The sequence below is a fragment of the Pristis pectinata genome, chromosome 30, assembly GCF_009764475.1.
Source record: "Pristis pectinata isolate sPriPec2 chromosome 30, sPriPec2.1.pri, whole genome shotgun sequence".
Lineage (NCBI taxonomy): Eukaryota > Metazoa > Chordata > Chondrichthyes > Rhinopristiformes > Pristidae > Pristis > Pristis pectinata.
This window is the reverse complement of record NC_067434.1, coordinates 3935395-3959670: the sequence shown is the minus strand read 5'-3', so window position 1 is coordinate 3959670 and position 24276 is coordinate 3935395. Positions and strand designations below refer to the sequence as shown.

The window sequence follows — 24276 nt, the reverse complement described above, 5'->3', positions numbered from 1 at the left end:
GACCCTATCGTATCCGCCTCCACCACCGTTGCCGGCAGCCCATTCCCCGCACTCACCGCTCTCTGAGTAAAAAACTTACCCCTGACATCTCCTCTATATCTACTCCCCAGCACCTTAAACCTATGTCCTCTTCTTACCCCTGACATCTCCTCTATATCTACTCCCCAGCACCTTAAACCTATGTCCTCTTGTGGCCACTAATTCAGCCCTGGGGAAAAGCCTCTATCTACCCTATCAATACCTCTCATCATCTTATACACCTCTATCAAGTCCCCCCTCATCCTCCGTCTCTCCAAGGAGAAAAGGCCGAGTTCCCTCAACCTACTTTCATAAGGCATGCTCCGCATCCCAGGCAGCATCCTTGTAAATCTCCTCTGCACCCTCTCTATGGCTTCCACATCTTTCCTGTAGTGAGGCGACCAGAACTGAGCACAGTAATACTGTACCTCTTTATACTGGCTCTCTCCCCTCTGCACTCTCGGTCCTGATGCAGGGTGTCGACCCGAAATGTCGACCACCCCTCTGCCTCCACAGATGCTGCTCGACCCATTGAGTTCCTCCAGCAGTTTGATGTCCCCTCCTGCTCTCAAATATCTTCAGCTGCTTTATCAATGACCTTCTTTGGATTATGAAGTCAGAAGTGGGAATGTTCACTGATGATTACACTGTCTCTACTACCATAACGCACCATGAACATCACCAGCTCGGGTTCCCCACTGGAAACCTAACCTGGAAATATATCACCAATCCTTCATACTGGGTGAGATCCTGGAACCCTCTTTCCAACAGCAGTGGGGGCGCCTTCACCATAAGGATTACACTGGTTCAAGAGGGGGCTCACCACCATGATTTTAAAGGAAGTTACAAGGCAGAAATGTGGACGGTGCCGGTGACGCTGACATCTGGCAAATTAATAAAAACATGCTTTAGCTGAATGTTAGAAAGCGGCCATGAACCCTGCCAGGCCGAGGAATGTTGTATCTTCCCAATCTAGCCTGTGAGCAAGGGAGGTGGAGGGAGGGGCCGAGGGAGGGGGAGGGAGGACAGGAGGGGGAGGGGGAAGGGGAGGGGGGAAGGGGAGGAGGGAGGGGCCAGGGGGAGGGAGGGGTGAGGGGGGAGGAGGGGAGGGAGGGGAGAGAGAGAGAGGAATGGGGAGGGAAGGCAAATGGGGAGGGGTAGCAGGGGAGAGAATGGATGGGGAAGTGGGGGCGGGATCAGGGGTAGGAGGGGAGGGGTGGGAGAGGGGAATGGGGGAAGGAGGGAGGGTGAATGGGGAGGGGTAATAGGGGGAGGGAATGGACGGGGAGGGATCGGGGGTAAGAGGGGAGGGGAAAAGGATGGAGGAGAGGGCAGGGAGATGCGGGTTGGAGGTGAAGGAGGGAGCGGAGGGGGCGGAGCGGGGGTGGAGGGGCGGGGAGGGGCGCGGCCCCGCGGACAGAGCCGCCACCGCTGAGGAAGTGACGGCTCCGGCGAAGCCGAGTAGGAAATTGGAAGCGGCGGAGTGGAGAGAAGTGGCTCCGTCCCGTCCCCCGCTGTCCTCACTGAGCTCCGGACACCGCGGGCCGGGCTGCCTGGTTGGCCCGGTGTGATGCTCCAGCTGTCGGGCTGGGTGGGTGAGAGCGGCCGCTGCCGGGACCATGTCAGCCTCAGGTAACCCGCCTCAACCCCAGTCCCGTCCCAGGGAACCTGTCCCTGCGGGGATCCGCGGCACCGGGCAGGAGGGGTGTGTGTGAGAGAGTGTGTCCCGGGGCTGTGTCCGTCCCGGGGCTGTGTGTGTGTGTCCGTCCCGGGGCTGTGTGTGTGTGTCCCGGGACTATGTGTATGTGTGTCCCCTGGGGCTGTGTGTGTCGGGACTGTGTGTGTGTGTCCCCTGGGGCTGTGTGTGTGTGAGTGTGTCCCGGGACTATGTGTGTGAGTGTGTCCCCTGGGGCTGTGTGTGTGTGTGTGTGTCCCCTGGGCTGTGTGTGTGTGTGTGGTGTGTCCCCTGGGGCTGTGTGTGTGTGTGTGTGTGTTGTGTCCCGGGACTATGTGTATGTGCGTCCCGGGGCTGTGTGTGTGTGTGTCCCCTGGGGCTGTGTGTGTGTGTGTGTGCGTGTTGTGTCCCGGGACTATGTGTGTGTGTGTGTGTCCCCTGGGGCTGTGTGTGTGTGTGCGCGCGTGTTGTGTCCCGGGACTGTGTGTGTGTGTGTCCCCTGGGGCTGTGTGTGTGTGCGTGTTGTGTCCCGGGACTGTGTGTGTGTGTGTGTGTGTGTCCCCTGGGGCTGTGTGTGTGTGTGTGTGTGTGTGTGTGAGTGTGTGTTGTGTCCCGGGACTATGTGTGTGTGTTGTGTCCCGGGACTATGTGTGTGTGTGTGTGTCCCCTGGGGCTGTGTGTGTGTGTGTGTGAGTGTGTGTTGTGTCCCGGGACTATGTGTATGTGTGTCCCCAGGGGCTGTGTGTGTGTATGTGTATGTGTGTTCCCTGGGGCTGTGTGTGTGTTGTGTCCCGGGACTATGTGTGTGTGTGTCCCCTGGGGCTGTGTGTGTCTGTGTGTGTGAGTGTGTGTTGTGTCCCGGGACTATGTGTATGTGTGTCCCCAGGGGCTGTGTGTGTGTATGTGTATGTGTGTCCCCAGGGGCTGTGTGTGTGTGTTGTGTCCCGGGACTACGTGTATGTGTGTCCCCTGGGGCTGTGTGTGTGTTGTGTCCCGGGACTATGTGTATGTGTGTCTCCTGGGGCTGTGTGTGTGTGTTGTGTCCCGGGACTATGTGTATGTGTGTCCCCTGGGGCTGTGTGTGTGTGTGTGTGTGTGTTGTGTCCCGGGACTATGTGTATGTGTGTCCCCTGGGGCTGTGTGTGTGTGTGTTGTGTCCCGGGACTATGTGTATGTGTGTCCCCTGGGGCTGTGTGTGTGTGTGTTGTGTCCCGGGACTATGTGTGTGGTGTGTCCCCTGGGGCTGTGTGTGTGTGTGGTGTGTCCCCTGGGGCTATGTGTGTGTTGTGTCCCGGGACTATGTGTATGTGTGTCCCCTGGGGCTGTGTGTGTTGTGTCCCGGGACTATGTGTGTGTGTGTGTGTCCCCTGGGGCTGTGTGTGTGTCCGGTGGAGTTAAGGAGTGAGATTTTCGGGATTTTTCTCTAAATACAGGTTGGGGCTGATTTCCCGGCCGAGACCGTCACCCGGCGACCATACCGTACATTCAGCAGGAACACTGCTCCCTCTCCCTGCAGCGGTGGGGGAGATGTTTCCCGGACTGTGCACCGAGGGTCACCTCACCCGGGCAGAGTTAATGCAGCAAGTTAAAAACCCTGTGGTCTTGTTGGCAGACCTGAACGTATATTTTAGGAATTTCTAATCGTAATTTTCAATTCTGACAAGTTTTTTGTTCAGAATTGAAAATTGTAACATTTTTAACGTGTGTGATTGAGTGGATCCATTGCAGAAACTGTGTGATTAGAACGATCGACCTCCGCCCTGGGGGGCTCGGAGCGGCTGTTGTAGTTTGCGCCAATTTCGGTCATTGGTTTCTCTGAAACTCTGTTCAGGAACATCGTAGTTTTAACCGGATAGATAAGGAAAAGTCCCCCGATTTCGTTTTCTTAAAAGTCGTCGGCAGTCAGTTGAAACGGGGGAAAAAATCAATGATACGTAAACACTCCAGTGGTTATTATCAAATAAGGAAATAAACAGTTGCTTTTGTTAATGGTTTTAAACCGTTTAACTTGGCTTAAACCCATTTTCTCTGTCTAGTTTAAAGATTAGGAAGGTTTTTGCATCAGAACATTCTTTTACTAAACTATGACTAATGTTGGTGGGAAGGTTTACAGGACAAAGTGTGCTTGTAGCGAAGCTACAGCAGCAGCTAATGCAGATATTTGTGGAATATCTGAGAGTGGCTTTGGCATTAACTGGCCACCGCGACTGCTTGCCCCTGCAAACCTGCTCAGCCTTTAGCCACAGATCATTGCCGGCAGTGGGGGAGGCAGGTTGGAAATTGGTGCCCATGGGAACTAGACCAGTAAAGCTTTCAAAACAAGTGTTTTTGAAAAGAAAGATAGAATTTGTGTTTATCTGAGACCTTAAGTTCAGGTCACCAGTTTGTGTTCGGACATTGGACTGGTGGATAAACACTGGCTGCCACACCAGGTAGAATTTCCCTGCTCTTTGAAGATTAGTGGAGTTAAACGCACCAGCACTGAATGTCAGCCTGCATGTACTGGGACTTGAACTCATGACATTAAAAATTCATTAATGAAACCATAAAGGCATTTAAGAGGTTTTTCGGTAGACATGTGAATGTGCAGGGATTGGAGGGATATGGATCATGTGCAGGTAGAAGAGATTTACTTTAATTTGGCATCGTGTTTAGCACAGACATGGTGGGCCGAAGGGCCTGTTCCTGAGCTGTACGTTTATACTTTTAACCTGAGATTGAAGAGGTGAACCAGAATTTTTTTATGGTTAATTTGATCTGTGTTTTTTCACCTGAAAGATTCTTGGTGCTTCCCTGTGTATTGTGTTAGTTCAAGTCACTTTCAGGAAGTGCAATATAAAAACAATGCTCTCATGCAATGTTGTCAATGATTCAATGTGACACTATGTCATTAAAGGCAGCTAGTTTTATTTACTGACATAAAATTAAAGCACACCAGTATTAAAATGATAGATTTCAATACTTGAGCCATTTAACCATTTCCATTGCTGGGTAGAGTGTATGTGTTTGGCAATCTTTAGATGGATCAGGTTGTGTGAATGGTTACTCACATTTCTTGTGAAAGAGGTTAGATTTCAGCCAGCAACAATCTTCCTCTGATCTGGTCCAGAAGTTGGGCTCCAGCAATTACTGATGTTCTCACGAAGGATTAAGATTGCTGTTTTATTCTCATTTCTCAAAAAAGCTGTGGTTTATTCACCTTTATCTTGTGTATGATGTTGGAAAGTTGGGTCACATTACTCTCATCCAAAATAGCCTGTTTGCATGTTAATGTCACCTCAGAAGACGTGATCTGCAATTCCGATCACTTGTATCAGACTCGTCTCTGTGGTAGAATCGTGGTAACTACTGCATTTTACAACCAGGATATGCGTTACCTTTGTGCTGCTGAAGATGAAGAAATGGACTGCAGCAGAAATTTTTGAGTCAGGCACAAACACAGTTAAATGCAGAGTAAAGTTCCCTCCACATGGTCCCTGTATTATCAGTTTCACATTAGATTGCCCTACTTAGCACCAGACATTTTCCAGTTTCCCACAGCAACCCCTTAATTGAACTGACCAGTGGATCCAAGCTTCTGTTTAATCCTGGATCCATTCTGGTAGGGATTCACAGCTGGAGTGTTTAAATCTCAGGATGCACAGTCAGGAAGGGCAAGAGGGATGTATTAAAGTCTGGATGCAAATAACATTTTATTCTAATTAATCTTGTTTTGTCAGAAAGAACGGCATAACCAGACTGGTGGGGACAGAAACCCTCATCACATTTAACCGGTTATGTACTTGAAGAGCTGTGGCTTGCTGGATTATAGACCTCCTGCTGGGAGGAAGCGTTAGGCTTGGTAGCTCTTTCTCAATAGGTACTGGGATGATGGGCCAAATGGCCTCCTTTTACATCTGAAAATTTTGATGACTATGAGAAAGCTCTACTGAAAATCAGGAAGTCTTTTGCACGGTTTAAGGCTGTCAGCAATTTTACTGGTGAATTTATTGAAGTATCTCAATTTGTAACAAAGTCTATTTTTCACGTGAACTTCTGAACTTGCAGCCAGAAGTAAACTGGGTTCACACAGTTCAGAGCGATCAGGATCCCTATTAGTTTGAGTCGAGGCTGATTGTGATTTGATTCATTGGAGTCTTTGCTGAGTGTTGGCTTGGACTGGGACACACAACCAGGCTGTGGAGGGTATTCTTGGAGTTTTGGACATTTGCCTACTGTATCGGTTTATTATTGTCACTTGTACCGAGGTACAGTGAAAAACTTGTCTCGCAAACCGATCGTACAGGTCAATTCATTACACAGTGCAGTTACATTAACTAAGCAGAGGTGGAGCTAAGTTGGGAGAAAGATAGAGTCCAGGGTCAACATGTTCCCCTGGAGGAAGCGAGGATGGCAAGATTAGGGCACCTTGGATGACAAAGGGTGTTGACAGGTTGATGTAGAAACAAAAGGGAAACATACGACAGGTATCGACAGCTGAAAACAGAAGAGGCCCTTGAGGAACATAATGTGTGTAGGAGAGTACTTTTTAAAAGAAGAAATTAGGAGGGCAAAGCTGACCATGAAATATCATTGGCAGACAAGATTAAGAAGAATCCCAAGGCATTCTGTGCGTATATTAAGAGGAAGCAAATGACCAGGGAAACCAGGGACCAACGGTGCAATCAGTGCAAGGAGCCAGGGACATGGGCGAGCTCCAAAATATACTTCCCATCTGTATTCACTGAGGAGGAGAACATGATGGGGAGAATTCAGAGCAAGGGACAGTGATGTTCTGGAGCACATTAGCTTCAGGACGGGAGAAGTGCTGGATGTTTTCATGGTTTGCGGGGGTGGGGGGGGGCATCTGGCCTGTCTAAGACAGGGGGGCTTGGAATCTGGAATATGCTGCCTGAAGAGGTGGGGGAGACAGATGCTGTCATAACACTTAAGAAGTACTGAAGCATGTACTTGGATCATCAAGGTGTAGAAAGCTACGTACCTAATGCAGGTAACTGAGATTAGTGTAGATCAGTAGAACAGGTGGCATGGACGTGGTGGACTGAAGGGCCTGTTTCTGTGCTGTGCAACTCTATGACTCTTTATTGAAAGTAGTAGCTCCTAACTAATGCAAGTGTCTGGTACAGCAATGAATCAAAAGTCATGAGAACATAAGAAATAAGAGCAGGAGGAGGCCATCTGGCCTGTCGAGCCTGCTCCGCCATTCAATAAGATCATGGCTGATCTGGCTGCCTTTTTCCCCATAACCCTTAATTCCCCTACTATGCAAGAATCTGTCTAACTGTGTCTTAGATATATTTAATGAGGTAGCCTCTACTGCTTCCCTGGGCAGAGAAGTGGTACCACATGATACAGTTGTTAAGGTACATGAGCACTTTTAAATACTATAGTGCCCTTTTATTGCAAAAAAAAAGCTAATCTCTTTAATGTCAGTATGTGCAATGGTATTTGAGAATACACTGGATTAAACCTAACTATTAATCAATATTCTAACTCAGCATTTCAAGAAATTAACAGATTTACTCTGTTAACCCTAGAAGTTGAACTGCTGAGTTTGCAAGCAAACTAAAAATGTGACGATTTGTAAGTATGCACAGAAGTTTAATGTTCTGTTGATTAACTTTCATTCTTTCATTCTGAAAGTTTTAGCTGTTTGTTGGGTGCAGTACATGGGTGGTCATGGCTCCATGTGAGAATGTGGCATGTGTGGTGGTGGTGGTCCGGGGACGTGTGAGAGTTCTTTGTGAGTGTGGGTGTTCCTGTGAGTGCACCGAGTGGTACAGGTCGGTACCGAGTTCTTTAAATTTTTTAAATTTTATTTACAGCGTGGTAACAGGCCTTTCCAGTCCAACGAGTCCACGCCGTCCATTTTAAGCCCCAAATTAACCTATCCTTACATCTTTAGAATGTGGGAGGAAACCGGAGCACCCGGAGGAAACCCACGCAGACACGGGAGAACGTACAAACTCCTTACAGACAGCGACGGGGAATCGAACCCCGATCGCTGGCGCTGTAATAGTGCCGCGCTAACCGCTATGCTACCGTGCCGCCCCAGTTCTGTCACAGGATAGCGAACCGCACTCAGCCCCACCTAGCATCCGAGCCAGACGTCCCCTCCTGCTTTTTGTTCATTGACACTGGTTGTGTGTAGATGTCATGGGAGAAAATGGGTGGGGTGGTGTCGGGGTGGTATTGGGGTTGGGGTGGTGTCAGTGGGTGGGTGAGGGGTGGTGTCAGTGTGGTTGGGGTGGTGTTGGTGGGTGAGGGGTGGGATGACGTTGGTGGGGATGGGGTGGTCTCGGGGGGTGGGGGGGGGGGGTGGGTGGTCCTGGAATGTGATATTGAAAAGCTGGGTGAGGCAGGAGGATGGCTGCTAGCAGTGACTGGTATTAACCAGAGGAGATGATATGAAAATATAAAATCAAGTATCTTTAACGGAATAATTAATAGCAACTAATTTCTCTTTCAGGCCAAATGATCACACCTGATGTGGTGATTCTTAATGCAGAAGATGCAAGCGAGTGGACTGATTACCTTGTCAACCTGCTCACGTCAAGCCATCACTTGGAGGTTCTGCCCTATTCAATAGGTGAGGACACCTCGTTTACCAGCCAGGATTGCAATCAGTTTAAGAAGTGTAAATGCCTCTTGGTTGTCCTATCACCGCAGTTGTTGGACTGGATTGTTGTCGCTGGGCTGGAATGTGGATTGCACAAGGTACTGAGACCAGCACACAAAGTGGTCATGCTGTTTTGTGGTGCTGTGGAAACACCGGAACTCTGGGCCTTGTTCAGAGACTGGAGGCAGTGGAGGCAGCTCTCCTGTGACGATGAGCCCGAATCCTTTGCTGCGGCTGTGGAAGAAGCCATCACTGAGAGTAAGTTTTGAACTTGAAATTGACCGATCCCATGAGGACCCTCAGCAAAGATTTCCCTTCCCTCAACCAGGGATATTGAGGCTAGTAAATTTTAATCTTTCTACCCTGCTGGAGATCATGTAGCTTTGAGAAGACTTGGGATGCTGGTTATCTGATCCCAGGGGAAAATTCAGAGCTTTCTTCTTGAAACCTGAACTTTAAGGATGAATAATTACACAGTCCAGTTGTTGCAGCTTGTGAAATGGGTAATGCTGTATCACGTGGACCAGGCCTCCCAGCTCAGTCTGATACTTGGTCACTTCAGTCACCCTCTTATCAGTTGGTGTATAAACTGATGATGATAATGTGCATCAGTCTATTTAGCACTGGAATAGTACTTACAATGAAGCTGCCTTGCATGTTCTGGACCACTGGTCCATTGATAATCCCATTCCACCAGGTGTCAAGGACGTAGACTTCATGCAAGTTATCGTGTTGCTTCTGTACAAAATGTTATTGGACCACATTTGGATTACTGAATATGTTTGTGGGCATCCCATTGTAGAAGATATGAGAGTCATTGCCATGGTGATGATTTATTGTAATATGCCAGGATTGAGATTTACAAAGAAAGGCTTGAATAATTGGGGGAAACCAAATGTATCAGTAATATAACCAAAAAAAGGCTTCAAAAGAATTAGTTTTTGATAGATTAAACAGTGAAGGATTACTTAGAACGGTTAAGTAAGGACACTGACTGGAGATTATCATCAGAAAAATCAAGGGGGATACTAGAAAAAATGAGCATCTTAACTAAGAATTCTGAAAGGTGTCCAAGGTTCCACATAAGAGACTGCTGCTAAGAAGTAGTATGTGGAACTGAAGACAACCTATTAGCTTGGTTAAAGAACTGTCATAATGTAGGAGATGGAGTAACTACGGCGTGCTTTGTCAATAATCAGTTATGACAAGTGGTGCCTTCAAGAATCAGTTTGTGGAGCTCAGTTTTCCACCATGTTTATCCATGGCTGGGACCTACAGATCCATAATAATTGCCTAGTAATTTCTAGGGTAGGGACATGTTCGGCACAGCTTTGTGGGCTGAAGGGCCTGAATTGTGCTGTAGTTTTTCTGTTCTATAAATGCTGCCAGAGCTAGGTTGTCAGACACCAGGTGGAGTAGATGCAAGTTGCTGAGGGATGTCAACAGATTAAATGAGTGGACAAAACTGTGTAGAGGTACAGTTTTGAGAAGTATGAAGTATCCACTTTGCACCTAAAACTAAATCAAAGTAATTTCCAGATTGTAATAAATCAGGAATTACGGGGAGTGGAGAGATTGAGGAGTCTAGAAGTGGAAGGAATAAAAATAAGTAGACTGAGGGGAAAAATAATTTGCGATGATATGTTTGTCTTTACCAAGGGGTGGAAATGATGTTAAATGAAACTCTGAAGTACTTGTTTCAATTCTGTTCGAGACCCCGGGAAGGTCCAGGGGAGATTTACCAGAATGATTTTGGAACAAATTTTAAATTAAATGGGTCAGATGTGGTGGCTTGTATTTGTTGAATATGGCGGTGTTTCCTCTGCATGTATTCATTATTCAGGAGCTGGGTGTGATGGGTAGGGCCAGTGTTTATTGCCCACCCCTAACTGCCTTTGAGAAGGTGGGGGTGAGTGCTTTGTTGAGTGGCTGTGGTCCTTTGGTGAAGGTGCGCCCACAGTGCTGCTGGGCAGGGCGTTCCAGGATTTGGACGCAGCGACAATGAAAGAACAGTGATCTATTTCCAAGTCAGATGGTGCGTGACGGGGTGGGGCTGGGGGGAAACCATGCAGGTGCTGCTCTGTCCATGTGTCTGAAACCCTTGTCCTTCAAATTGGGATTGCAGGTTTGGGAGGTGCTATGTGAGTAAATGCAGTGCATTTGGTAGACAGCAGCCACTGTGTGTTGAGATGGAGAGAATGAATGTTCAGGACGGTGCATTCTGTACCAGTTAAGTGGGGTGTTTGTTCCTGGATGGTGTCGAGCTTCTTGAATGTTGTTGGAGCTGTACTCATCCGAGCAAGTGGAGAGTGTGCTGTCACGCTCCTGACTTGCATCAATGTTCTGGGGCAGGGATGATTGACCGCCAACAACGACAAGCATCTTCCTTCGTAAGAGATATAATTATTTTCCTTTTGATACCCATCAACCTGAGTTTTACCAGGGTTCCTTGTTGCTACATTTGGACCAATCCTGCCTTGATGTTAAGGGCCGTCACTCTCAACTCACCTCAGCTCTTTGGTCCAGGTTTAGACTAAGGTTGCACCGAGGACTGGAGCGCTGTGGTCCGGCTGGGCTTCAGTGAGGGCGTAAGAGGGGAGAAAGTGCCACTTTATCGCACTGTTGACAGCACCTTCCATCAGTTGCTGATGGGTGAGCATAGACTGACTGGGCAATAATTAGCCAGACTGGATTTGATGATTCCAAGCAATTTGCCAAAAATCTATCAATCACCGTCTTGAATATAAACAGCAAGTGAGCTTCTGCAGACCTCCAAGATGCCAATTCACTACCTGCTGAGTGAAAAAATTTCTTCTCATGCCACTCATGAATGGCCAACTCTGTTTTGATCCCCGGCTCTGCACACCCCAACTATGGAAAATATCGACTCTGTCAAACCTGTGAGCATTTTATGCCTCATTGTGGTCACCTCTCATTCTGCTAAACTCTACAAGGTACAGCCCATTAATCTCTCCTAATAGGACAATCCCTATCCCAGGAATCAATCCAATGAACCTTCACTTCACTCCCTCTATTGCCAGTTTACCTGTTGGGTTGGGAGACCAGAGCAGTACATGGTATTCTGGGTGCAGTCTCACCAGAGCCCTGTAAGGACCTGTGGGATGTGGATACCATTGGCAATGCCAGGATATATTGGCCATTCATAGTTGGTCTCAGATTTAACCATTTTGGTCAGTTTGGAATCACAGATGGATTAGATCGGTTATGGATGGTGGACTTCCTTTCCTTGAGGACGGCAGTTAACTAGACGAGTTTTCGTGACAATCTGGTACAGTAGTTTCATGGTTATTTTTTACTGAGACTAGCTCCTCATTTAACTTGCAGGTGTATTGAATTTAATATTGAATTCAACAGGCTTGAACCTGTGCCTCTGGCTGAATGGTCCTTGTCTGTGGCTGCTGATCCACTAATGACTGTGCTCTCCAGTGATGCAATCAGTAAAATACAAGGCAGAAAGGTTGTGAGGGGGAAAGAGAGAAATGAAGATCTAAGGAGATGAGATGTGTATCAAATGGTGAACCTTTCTTGTACATCCTGCTGGTGGTAATTGGACGTGTCGGAAGGGCAGCACAGTGCTACAGCGGGTGGAGCCGCTGCCTCACAGCTCCAGTGGCCCGGGTTCAATCCTGACCTCGGCCGCTGTCTGTGTGGAGTTCTCCCTGTGACCTTGTGGTTTCCTCCTACATCCTGAAAATGTGCAGGTCGGTAGGTAATCGAACTACTGTAAATGACCCCTAGTGTGTCGGTGAGTGGTAGAATCTGAAAAAGTTGACAGGAAAGTGGGAAGAAATACAATGGGTTCGGGTAGGATTAGTGTAAATGAGTCGATACTGATTCAGTGGGCCGAAGGGCCTGTTTCCGTACTGTACCTCACTATGACCCTGTGAAACAGCAGACCTGAGCCATCACACTGTTGGTGACTGGGCACACTGTGGCTCCTGACTTTCAGAGTTCCTGGTCTCAGTAGGGATGCTGACCCTGGCTGAAGGTGCAGTAGCAGGATAGAGTTCAGTCATGGAGACAAAAGCGACTGCGGATGCTGGAATCTGGAGCAACACAGTCTGCTGGAGGAACTCAGCGGGTCGAGCAGCATCTGCGGGGGGGTTGGGGGGGTGGCGGAGTGGGGGGAGGGAGGAACTATTGACGTTTGGGGCCGAAACCCTGCATCAGTCGATAATTCCTTTCCCCCCAACTGATGCTGCTCGACCTGTTGAGTTCCTCCAGCAGATTGTTTGTTGCTCTTAGAGTTCAGTCACGATGCCTTTGTAAATAGATAGTTTCCTGACATTTGGTGTCTAGTTTTTGAAGTCAAGGGTGGCCATTTGGCTAAGGTAGGACAAGCAGTGTCTTTCCCAGAAGAGCCAGAAGATTTGGGAAGGGGATGGGAGAAGGATAAAACTTAAGGTGTTGAAGGTTTTGTCAGATTGAAATTACTGACTGGAGAGGTCACCAGGGCTGAGAGGCAGCTGTATGTGCAGAACACACTTCTCTCCAACACAACCACAGTTTCAGTTAGTCAGATATAAATTGGGTAGTTTCTGAAAGAGGAAGCCCGTAAAACACAGGATATGTTGAACTGCTGATTCTTAACTGATGTTACAGGCATATACCAAAATAACATCTTGAGGGGTACACAAGTGCAACCAGGAGAAAAATACCCAGAGCACTGACAAACATACTTTTGTCTCTGATGTAACCGTATGCTAATCCAAAATATCAAAGGACCTTCTGGAAATGAGATGCAACGTGATTCTGTGCTGACAGAGCCTCAAGGTTTGTGGCAAATGCATTTGGGGAAGTTTTTTTCACTGCTGCTATAGGCAGCGCTGTAACACTTTATATCCAAGTCCCACCACACGACACCAACACTGAAGTGACGTTGAGCTCACTGACCCAGCAGGATTGGGCCGAGTCTCCAGGAAGTAAACATGAATCTACCCTATACAGCAGCCTAGGAGAGAAACTATTGGGGCCCTAAATGTTTTTCTCTGGCATTTTCCTTGACTGATTTCATTTATTAATTGTAATAGTTTTGGAGGTGGTGACAAAGCTGATTTGACTGCCAAAGAATTCTCAGATTGGCTAACAACAAGTTTCCTTGCTTTCCAACTGACCATGCAGGGTGTGTGCATGCTGATGTTGGGTGGTCACTGGTGAGAGGGCTGGAATGGCTGGAGATGGAAGCTGCTGTGATGAAGCTCCAGAATATTTCTTACCTGGGCTCAGGACCACTGTACAATCAGTAATCTGCACAAAGCTCAAAGGGCAATGTGGTTGCATGGTTTATAGGTACGAAATGTTATGAAGGAACTTGAATTTAAATAGCATATTGTATTAGAAAATCTCCCTATGTGCTTCATAGTGGCAGAAAGAGAAAACAGATGTTGAGCTGAAAGCGGAGAGATTAAGGTGACCAAAAGCTTGTTTAAAAAGATGGATTATAAGGAAGTGGGAGGGGAAAGGAGGAGGTAGTGAGGTAACTTATATACAGAGTGAGGATGTGTAATACAAAAACAGAAATGCTGGAAGAACTTGAGCAATGAAGCAGCATCTGTGGAAAGAATTAACATTTACAGGTCAGGGATCTTTCCCCAGAAATGAGACATCTAAACTCTGGCATCTGTAACATCTTTTGCTGCACAATTTCAGACATGGGGGTCTCGCCCAGAACTTTGCTTCCCGCCCAGCAAGTCCTTCATCCTACTAAGTGTAGGAATGTAGAAGTTTGGAGCAGGAGGTCAGCCCCTCAAACCTTCTCCACCATTCAATGTGGTTCAAAGCTGATCATCCAAGTCCAGTACCCTGTTCCTGATTTCTCTTTGATCCGTCCAGCTAACTCCCTTTATTTAATGATTTGCTTCAACTGTTTTCTGCAGTGGAGAATTCCACAGGTTCACCACCCTCTGGGTGAAGACATTTCTCCACATCAGTTCCACATGGCTTACCCACTATCCTCAGACCATGATTCCTGGACCTGGACTCTGCTATCATTGGGAACATCCTCTCTGCATCTATTCCATCTAGTCCCATTAGAATTTTGTAGGCTTCTATGAGATTCCCTCTCATTCTCCCAAACTCTAATGAATATGAGCCTAATTGACCCAATCTCTCCTGATGCATCAGAGTGGCAATCCCAGGAACCAGTCTGGTGAAATCTGTTGTCCCGTCTCGTGGCAAGAACATCTTCCCTCAGACAAGGAGACCAAAAACTGCAACTCACAACTCCGGATGGGGTCCCCTCACGGTCCTGTACAACTGAGGCATGACATCCCTGCTCCTGCACTCAAACCTCTTGCAATAAAGGCAAACGTACCATTTGCCTCCTTAATGGCTGGCTACATCTGTATGCTTACTTTCAATGACAGCTGCACAGACACCATGTCTTGTTGGGCCTCCCTCTTTCCCAGTTTTTCTCACACATTCAACAATATTCGCCTTCCTCTTTCTTTTTGTCTCCAAAATGAATACCTAACATTATCGATATAACCTGCATCTGTCATGCATTTTTCTGTTCCCTCAGCCTGTCCAAATCACACTGGAGCTTCTCACAGCTAACACTCACACCCAGCTTTGTATTGTCTACAAACTTGGAGAGATTACATGTAATTCCTTTATCTAAATCATTATTGTATACTGTGAATAGCTGGGTCCTCGGGACTGGTCCCTGTGCTACCTCATCAGTTACTGTCTGCCACTCGGGGAAAAAGACCTGTTTATTCCTCCACGTTTTCTGATTGCCAAGCACCGTGCATCCTACTCTGGGCAACAAGCAATGTGTTGGAAGAACTCAGCGGGTCATACAAGAAACTGTCAATGTTTCGGGTTGAAACCCTGCATCAGGCTTGTGCACTATTCTCCTCTGTGGAACTTTATTAAAAGCTTTTGAAAGAGAAAATTCACCACCTCCACTCATTTACTGTCATCTACTCTGGTATTAGATTCTCAAAAAATTACCCTGGACTCGTCGAGTGTGATTTTCCTTTTGTACATTCATGTTGCGATCCTGTCACACATCTCCAAATGCTCTGCTGTTATATCTTTTGTACGTCACGCTAACGGTGTATTATACCCTACTCTTTCTCTGCCTTTTTTTATATAACCATGCCTCCAGTTCAACTTGGTCCACTAAGTAAAGGTGTGGGCAGTACGGAGACCGGGCAGTGTGCCAGACAGAGCCAAAGCTGGGATAGCTGATGCCACCAAGGGCAGTAGCTGAGGTGCCTCTGGGCCATTGGGGATGGGATAAAATCAGGTCCTGCCCTCGCATGGACATAGAACACAGAACAGTACATCACAGGAACAGGCCCTCTGGCCCACAATGCCTGTGCCGGACACGATGCCAAATTAAACTAAATCTCTTCTGCCTGCATGTGAACCATATCCCTCCATTCCCTGCATATTCATGTGTCTATCTAACAGCTTCTTAAACACCTCTATCATATCTGCTTCCACCACTACCCCTGACAGCCTGTTCCAGCACCCACCACTCTCTGTGTAAAAAAAAACTTACCCCGCACATCTCCTTTGAACTTACCCCCTCTCACCTAAAATGCACATCCTCTAGTATTTGATATTTCTACCCAGGGAAAAGATTCTGACTGTCTACTCTATCTGTGCCTCTCATAATTTTATAAACCTCTATCAGGTCTCCCCACAGCCTCCACCGCTCCGGAGAAAACGATCCCCTCCCCTCATAGCTCATAACCTCTATTCCAGGCAGCATCCTGGTGAACCTCTCCTGTACCCTCTCCAAAGCCTCCACATCCTTCCTATAACGGGGAAAATTCCTGTATGGAGCTCTTCTGGAAAGTGTTCGTGCTGATGTTGGAGGATGCCAGCACTCGGAGGAGACACAAAATGACTGCCACGGGGCATCAATCAGGGCTCCGTGGTGGCCTCTGAGTCAGCAAGTGGTGGGTTCATATTCCTTCCTGAGCAGCAACCCAAAGCAACTCCGAAATCCAACAGCAGCCCTGCTGAGCATTTCCAAATTTCTCATATTTTCCTCTGACACAGAATGAGGACCTTCAGCCCATTGAGTCTACGCCAGCTCTCAGAGCATTCCCCTCTGTCTCAATCCCCCACGTTTCCCAGTGACCTGTTGCTTCCTGCATGCCCCCGATTCTCCTGTCACCAATTTACAGTCAGGTAACTACAGCGGCCAATTAACCGACCCACCCACACGTCTTTGGGCTGTGGACGGAAATCTGAACACTTGGAGGAAATCCACATATTCATGAGGTGAACAGGCAAACTCCACGTGGCAAATTCAACTAAATTGTGAGCAAACAGGCAAACTCCACGTGGGCAGCACTCTAACCTGGGTGGCTGGAGCTGTGTGGCAGCAAGACTAACCTCTCTGTCTCTGTTCTCCCCACCAGTTTCTCTTTTCATTTTAATCTACTGGTTCGGCACAGGGAAGTGGAGCTTAAACTGAGATACAGCCATCTTCTCATGTGGAGGTATACAGTGATGTTTGAATGATTTAAAACATGCTGAGATTGTGAAAGGCACTATAGAAATGCAAATCTTTCTGAGATTGTCAGGAACACATGGGGTCAAGGACACCTGGCTGGCTGTGTGTGGAACTGAGCACAGTTTGAGATCCCAGCTTGATAAGGGGGAAAAACTGGGGAATTCCCTCTGAGTTATTTTGGCACGGACATTGGCACGCAGACAGGATTACGTGAGGTTGGAGCTGAGCTGCTGATTCCTCATTAAAGTCACAGGCAAACTGAGAAACAGTCATGCCTCATTCAAAGTTCCAGCTCCAAAAAGAAAATTCTGCAGTTTTGTTTCAGGGAATGTAGCTTAACCTAAGAACAGTTTTAAGTGTGTTTGTGAATAAAACAGTGCATCGTTCATGTGGAACGATCTGTGCTGGACATTTACTATTGGTGTTACGCAGTCCAAGGTGTGATACAAAAAAGCCTTTTACAGCACAGTCACAACTTGTTAGTGCTGCACCATCCACGGGCACTGATATTATTGACAATTTGGAGGTTTGTCAATGGAACATAAAACAGTACAGCACAGGAACAGGCCCTTCAGCCCATTATGTGTGGGCCAACTATGATGCCAATCCAAGTTGAGCCTACCTGCCTGCACGTGATCCAGATCCCTCCATTCCCTGTATGTTCACGTGCCTTTTAACTGCCACTGTTGCGTCTACCTCCACCACCACACCTGGCAGCACATTCCAGGCAGCCACCACTCTCTGTAATAAAAATGTATCCTGCACGCCTCCCTTAAACTTTTTGTCTCTTTCCATTCCTGATTTACAGCTCTTCCCAGGAATGTGTCCTCTGTAGTGAAGAACAATGTAAAATACTATTTAATTCATCCATCATCACCTTGTTTTCCATTATTTAATGGCCTAATCGTCACCTTCTTAACTTTATAAAAACATCTACAGAAAGTCTTGTTATTACTTTTCTAGTTTTGACTTGCAGTCTAATTTTTACTTCCCTGTTATTTTTAGACATTCGTTGTTATCTTTTGAGTTCTTGCCAATCTTGTGATCGGCAACCAATCTTTATGCAATTTCATGCTTTTAAGTTTGATGTGATCAAATGTTTCTAGTTAACCACGGGTAGTGGGTTATCCCTTGGAATTTTTCTTTCTTATTCAAATGTGTCTATACCGTGCATTCTGAAAAATCTCACAAGAGTCATAGAGCAGTACAGCATGGATACAGGCCCTTCGGCCCAACCAGTCCATGCCAACCACGGTGTTTACCTAGTTAGTCCCAATTTCCTGTGTTCAGCCCACGTCTCTCCAAGCCCTGCCCCTCTGTGTACCTATCCAAGTGCTTCTCAAATGACACTAATGTACCTGCCTTAACCACTTCCTCTGGCAGCTCGTTCCATATACTCACAGCCCTCTGTGTGGAAAAAGTTGCCCCTCATGTCCCTTTTAAATCTTGCCCCTCTCACCCTAAACCTATGCCCCCTAGTTTTGGACTCCTACCCTGGGGAAGAGTCATCTCCTTCAGTGTTTGACACAGGATCTCAACTGATTAAACCCTTAACCTAATTTGCCAGTAGACTTTAGCTAACTCAGCTTTCATGCCTTTATAATTGCCCTTGTTTAACCTTTTTAAACAAAATAATAGTTGTCCTCAAACTACATGTAAAGTTTACTCAACTGGGAACAGGAGCAAGAGGAGGCCATTCAACCCCTCAGCCCTGCACCACCATTCAATGCTGATCCCACATTCCTCAGCTTCACTTTCTTGCCCTTTCTCCATAAGCCTTGACTCCCTCACTGATTGGGAATCTACCTCAAACATGGATATACCCAAGGACTCTGCCCCACTGCTCTGTGTGGCAAGGAGTTCCAAACACAATGTGATAGGCATAGCACTCAGTCCTCCGATTAGCAAAGGCATTCCAGTCGGCATGGATGAGGTGGGCTGAATGGGCCCATTTCTGTGAGTCTAGAAAAAGTTCTTCCTCATCTCAGTCGTAAGTGGGCTCCCCCTTATTCTGAGACCACCCCCTCCAGTTCTGCGCTCTCCCACGGGAGGAAGCATACTTTCAGTATTTACTCTGTCTAACCCCTATGAATCTTGTGTTTGAATAAGATGGCCTTTCATTCTTAACTCAAATGACTGGACTTCCAACATGTTTACCCTTTCCTCATAGAACAACCCCTCCATACCCTGGATCACCTTAGTGGACCTTCTCTGAACTGCCTCCAATGAAATATGTTTCTTTAAATAGAGGGACCAAAATTGTTCACAATACTGTAGATTTGATCTCCATAGAACAATACAGCACAATACAGGCCCTTCGGCCCACCATGTTGTGCCGACCTTTAAACCACGCCTAAAACTACCTAACCCCTTCCTCCCACATATCCCCCTATTTTAAAATCTTCCATATGCTTATCTAACAATCTTTTGAATTTGACCAACGTACCTGCCTCCACCATCACCCCAGGCAGCTCATTCCATGCACCAACCACTCTCTGGGTGAAAGACCTCCCTCTGACATCACCCTTGAACTTCCCACCCATTACTTTAAAGCAATGCCCTCTTGTATTGAGCATTGGTGCCCTGGGAAAGAGGCGCTGGCTGTCCACTCTATATATTCCTCTTAATATTTTGTACACCTCTATCACGTCTCCCCTCATCCTCCTCCTCTCCAATGAGTAAAGCCCTAGCTCCCTTAGTGTCTCCTCATAATGCACACTCTCCAAACCAGGCAGCATCCTGGTAAATCTCCTCTGCACCATTTCCAACGCTTCCACATCCTTCCTATAATGAGGCGACCAGAACTGTGGTCTAACCAGAGTTTTGTAAAGCTGCATCATTACCTCATGGCTCTTAAACTCGATTCCACGACTTCTGAAAGCTAACATCCCATAAGCTTTCTTAACTACCCTATCCACCTGTGAGGCTACTTTCAGTGATCTGTGGATATGAACCCCCAGATCCCTCTGCTCCTCCACACTACCCAGAATCCTGCCATTAACCTTGTACTCCGCCTTGGAGTTTGTCCTTTCAAAGTATACTACCTCACACTTCTCCGGATTGAACTCCATCTGCCACTTCTCAGCCCAGCTCTGCATCCTATCAATATCCTTCTGCAACCTTCGACAGTCCTCCACACTATCCACAACACCACCGACCTTTGTGTTGTCTGCAAACCTGCTAACCCACCCTTCTACCCCCTCATCTAAGTCATTAACAAATATCACAAAAAATAGAGGTCTCAGAACCAATCTTTGTGGGACACCGTTAGTCACAGCCCTCCAATCTGAATGCACTCCCTCCACCACAACCCTCTACTTTCTACAGGCAAGCCAATTCTGAATCCACACGGCCAAGCCTCCCTGGATCCCTTGGCCTCTGACCTTCTGAAGAAGCCTACCATGTGGAACCTTGTCAAACACCAGTCACTAGAGCTCTGTAGAGTTGTTGGAAGACTTGCCCATTTTACCGCTGCAACCCCTTTGAAAATAACAGTTTACACTTGTGACACTTTATTCTGCCTCCTCTATTTGCTTTTCCCTTGTACTACCTCAGTGCACTGATGTGATGAAATAATCTGTATAGATGGCATGCAAAACAAAGTCTTTCACTGTACCTCAGTACATGTGACAATAATAAAGCAATTTACTAATTTAAGTCCAGCATAGATTTCCCATTATCTACTGCACTTGTGTGCTCACTTTCTGTGTTTTGTGCACAAGGACCACAAATCCATTTGTGCTGCAACAAACAATTTACTGGAGGAACTCGGTGTGTCAAGCAGCTCCTGTAGGATGAAAGGCACTGTTGATGTTTCGGGTCGATACCTTGAATCAGGACTGCACGCAGGGTCTCAACCTGAAACGTCAGCAATTCCTTCCCCCCCCATAGATACTGCTCGACCCGTTGAGTTCCTCCAATAGATTGTTTGTTCCTCCAGAACGCAGCATCTGCCATCTCGTGTCTTTAGTTGTGCTACAGCTTTCTGCAATTTTTTTTCTTCATTTAAATAATACTGTTCTTCTTCCTTCCAAAATGAACAATCACATTTTCTCACATTATACTCCATTTGCCATCTTTTTGCACAGTCATCTAACTCATCATATTGGCACCTCAGGGCCACCTTCATGATGATGTCATTATTTAATCCTATCTCTTTGCACAATAGACGGTCTAGTGCAGCATGCTCTCTGGTTGGTTCCAGGACGTGCTGTTCTGAGAAACTATCTTGCAAACGCTCTGTGAACTCCTCACTTTGGATCCCTTTGCCCATCTGATTTTTTTTCTAGCCTGGATTAAAATCCCCAATGATTACCTCCATACATTTGTGACAAGCTCCCATTATTTCCTCCTTTAAACTCCATCCTACAGCACAGTTGCATTGGGCATCTGTACAGCACTCCCACACAGCAACGTCTTGCCAATATTATTTCTCACCTTCACCCAAACCATATCTAATTCTGCTTTCTACTTGGGTCATCTCCTGCTCCTTCAGATCGGTAATAGAGAAAGCTAGTGGAAGGTTAAGGGTTGGTTAATGGACAGAACGAAAACAGTGGGAATAAACAGGTAATTTTTCAATTGAGACGCTGTAGTTAGTGGAGTTCCACAGGGAGGTGTGCTGGGCCTGCAGTTGTTCACAACCTATGCAATCGTTTGGATAAGGGGATCATGTACATTAGATTCAAGTGTTTTGGTGATACAAAACCGTGTGAGTTGTGAGGTGGATGTCGAGAGGCTTTAAGGGGATTATAGACTGGCTAAGTACACGGACAGGAGGGGTTTAGAGGGCGATGGGGCAAACGTGGGCAGATGGGACTGGCTCACTGGGCAACACAGTTGGCATGGACCAGTTGGGCTGAAGGGTTAGTAAAGATGGTGCCAAAGAGAGGCGACTTTCTGTGTGCAGCATATAGTCATTTTTTATGTCTTTATGTCTTGCACCGTACTGCTGCCGCAAAACAAATTTCATGACGTACTGTATGTCAGTGATAATGAACCTGCTTCTGAGGGCCTGCTTCAGTGCTGTATGACTCTATGACTAGGACTAAATGAATGGGCAAAGGCATGGCAGGTGGAATATTATGCAGAAAAATGTGAATTTATTTTGTTTGGTAGAAACAATAGACAGAGTTCTGAAAGGTGTTGGTGTTCAGAGGGACATCTCTCCTACACAAGGCAATGAAAGTTCACTGCTTGTTGCACCTGTTTCTAAGGAAAACAAGTGACACGTTAGCTTTGGTTGCAGGACACTTTGAGTACAATCATGAAGATGCTGAAATGAAATAATATAGGGCCCTGGAATATTCTGCACAGGCGCGGTCTCCCTTCCTAAAGAAGGATATCTTTATGAAATATAGAGAACGGCAGGCTGTTACTGGACAGGAGGACTGCCCATCAGAAGTGATTATGCATACTGGCCCGATACTCCCGAGAGTTTAGCAGAATGAGAGATGATATTGAAAATGCAAAGTTCTTAGAAGGCTTGACAGGTTTGATAAGAGATGATGTTTCGCTGGCAGGGGAGTCGAGAACCAGGGGTGACATGCTCAGGATAAGGGGCTAGCCTTTCAAGACTGAGATGAGAACAAATGTCCTCATCCAGAGATGGTGAATCTTTAGAATTCTTTATCCAAGAGGGTTGTGCACTTTTACTTACTGAGTACATTGAAGAATAAGATTGATAGATTTTTTGATATTAACAGTATCGAGTGACATGAGGTTTTTGCAAGAAAGTGGTGGTGAGATAAAAGATCAACCAATTAATAGCAGAGGAAGGTTGAAGGGTTGAATGGCTGACTCCTCCTTCTGTTGTTATCTTCTCCCTTTAAAATTATAACTGTTAGAAATAGTACATTAAACCTGCTTACACAACGTAACCAAAATTGTAACAGGAAAGAGGCTGACGGAGTCAGTTTTGGGAAATGAAGAAGCAGTCAGCCCCCAGTATTGCATGATGACTGAGTGCTTTACCCCAACCTAGCTTCACCGACCCTCTCCATTATCACCAGCACCGTTTGCCTTGAATAAAGCAGAAGATTTGATCAAGACCAGGAGTTACCCATGTGATTATACCCAAGGGAAGGAAGGTCAGTCAGCTGATCCAAAACTGCTAGTGTAATCTGCACACCCTCCCTTCCCCCCCCCCCCCCTCACCAATGTCAGCAATGAGTCTCCTTTAGAAACATTTACAGTTTTAATAAACAATTGTGAAGGTTTAGAATTAAAAGGCTGAGGTGAAGTGGTGAACCACAGCGGTGCAGGGTAACACTTGAGCAGACTGAGATGTCTAGCTGAGCTTCTCCTGGAGAACTTTTGCAACTTTTTGCAGCCACTTTCATTTCTGTGTCCACTTTTACACAGCAAAATTTAGCCTTGGTTTTGTGGGTTCCATCTTGCCTCTGAGGTAGAAGGCTTTGAGCTCCACCCCAGAGCCACCGAGAGACACAGCACTGAAACAGGCCCTTTGGTCAGGAGTGAGCCTTGGTCACTGGAGCAGCGAGACAGTGGTTCTACTGGCCGTACCACTCTGCCTCCATTTGAGCCCATAATCTTGTCTGACTCTTGATGTGAATTTGAAGCCCTGTCTGCCCTCTCAGTAGATGCATAAGATCTATGGTGCAAGTTGAAGAGGCGATTACTTCAGTGTCATGGCCAAGCTTAGCACTCATCCAAAATCTAGAGTTGTTTATCACACTGTTGATTGTGTGACCTTCAGCAGAATTTGGCGGTTGTGTTTCCTACATTACCGCAGTGACTACACTTTGAGTACTTCATTAACTGTAATGTCCTTTGGAATAGACGGAGCTTGTGAAAGATGCTACAGGAATGCACACTTGTCATAGAGCCACACAACACGGAACAGGCCCTTGGGTCCACCAAGTACATGCTGACTATCGAGCATACATTTGTACTAATCCCTTTTTAATCCCACAATTCAGTCAAAGCTCCTCATATTCTACCACCGCCTACACCAGCCAATTAATTTACCAACCTGCACATCTTTGAGCTGTGGGGGCGACGCCCATGCAGGAACTGGGAGTACGTACAAATGCCACACAGGCTGTGCCCAAGGTCAGGATTGAACCTGGAATGTTGGAAGTGTGAAGCAGCAGCTCTGCCAGTTACATCAGTGTGCCACCTTCCTTTCTATTGTTTGTGACTGAGTTGCCCAAAAACCATTAGATACATCTGCAGAGTGCTGCTTGAGGCTGTAAGGATGGCCTGGACCCAGTGTGGTGCACCCCACAGAGGGTAGTAGCCTTCATCACCAGGGTAATATGTCCACTTGTACAGGAACGGCCATATTGTTTCAGTTCCTGGCACAATTGCTTGGCAGGATTTGTTTTCTCTGTTTAATATTGTTGACAAGGTGAGAAAGAATGTGAGAATTCTTTGTTTATTAATGGCCACTTAGGAACAAGTTTTGACCACAACTTTGATCTGTTGCCAAGATATAAAACCAGG

At 46.7% G+C, this 24276-nt stretch overlaps 1 protein-coding gene across 1 annotated transcript in view; it reads left to right on the top strand.

The window, feature by feature from the left end:
• The first annotated feature begins 1435 nt into the window (after positions 1-1435).
• The window catches only part of LOC127584739 (phosphoinositide 3-kinase adapter protein 1-like), a 112487-nt gene continuing 89646 nt past the window's right edge, over positions 1436-24276 (top strand). The window contains 2 exon segments of the mRNA XM_052041655.1: positions 1436-1650; positions 8163-8570. Of these exon segments, the coding sequence (XP_051897615.1) occupies positions 1638-1650; positions 8163-8570 (421 nt within the window). The 5' untranslated portion in view covers positions 1436-1637.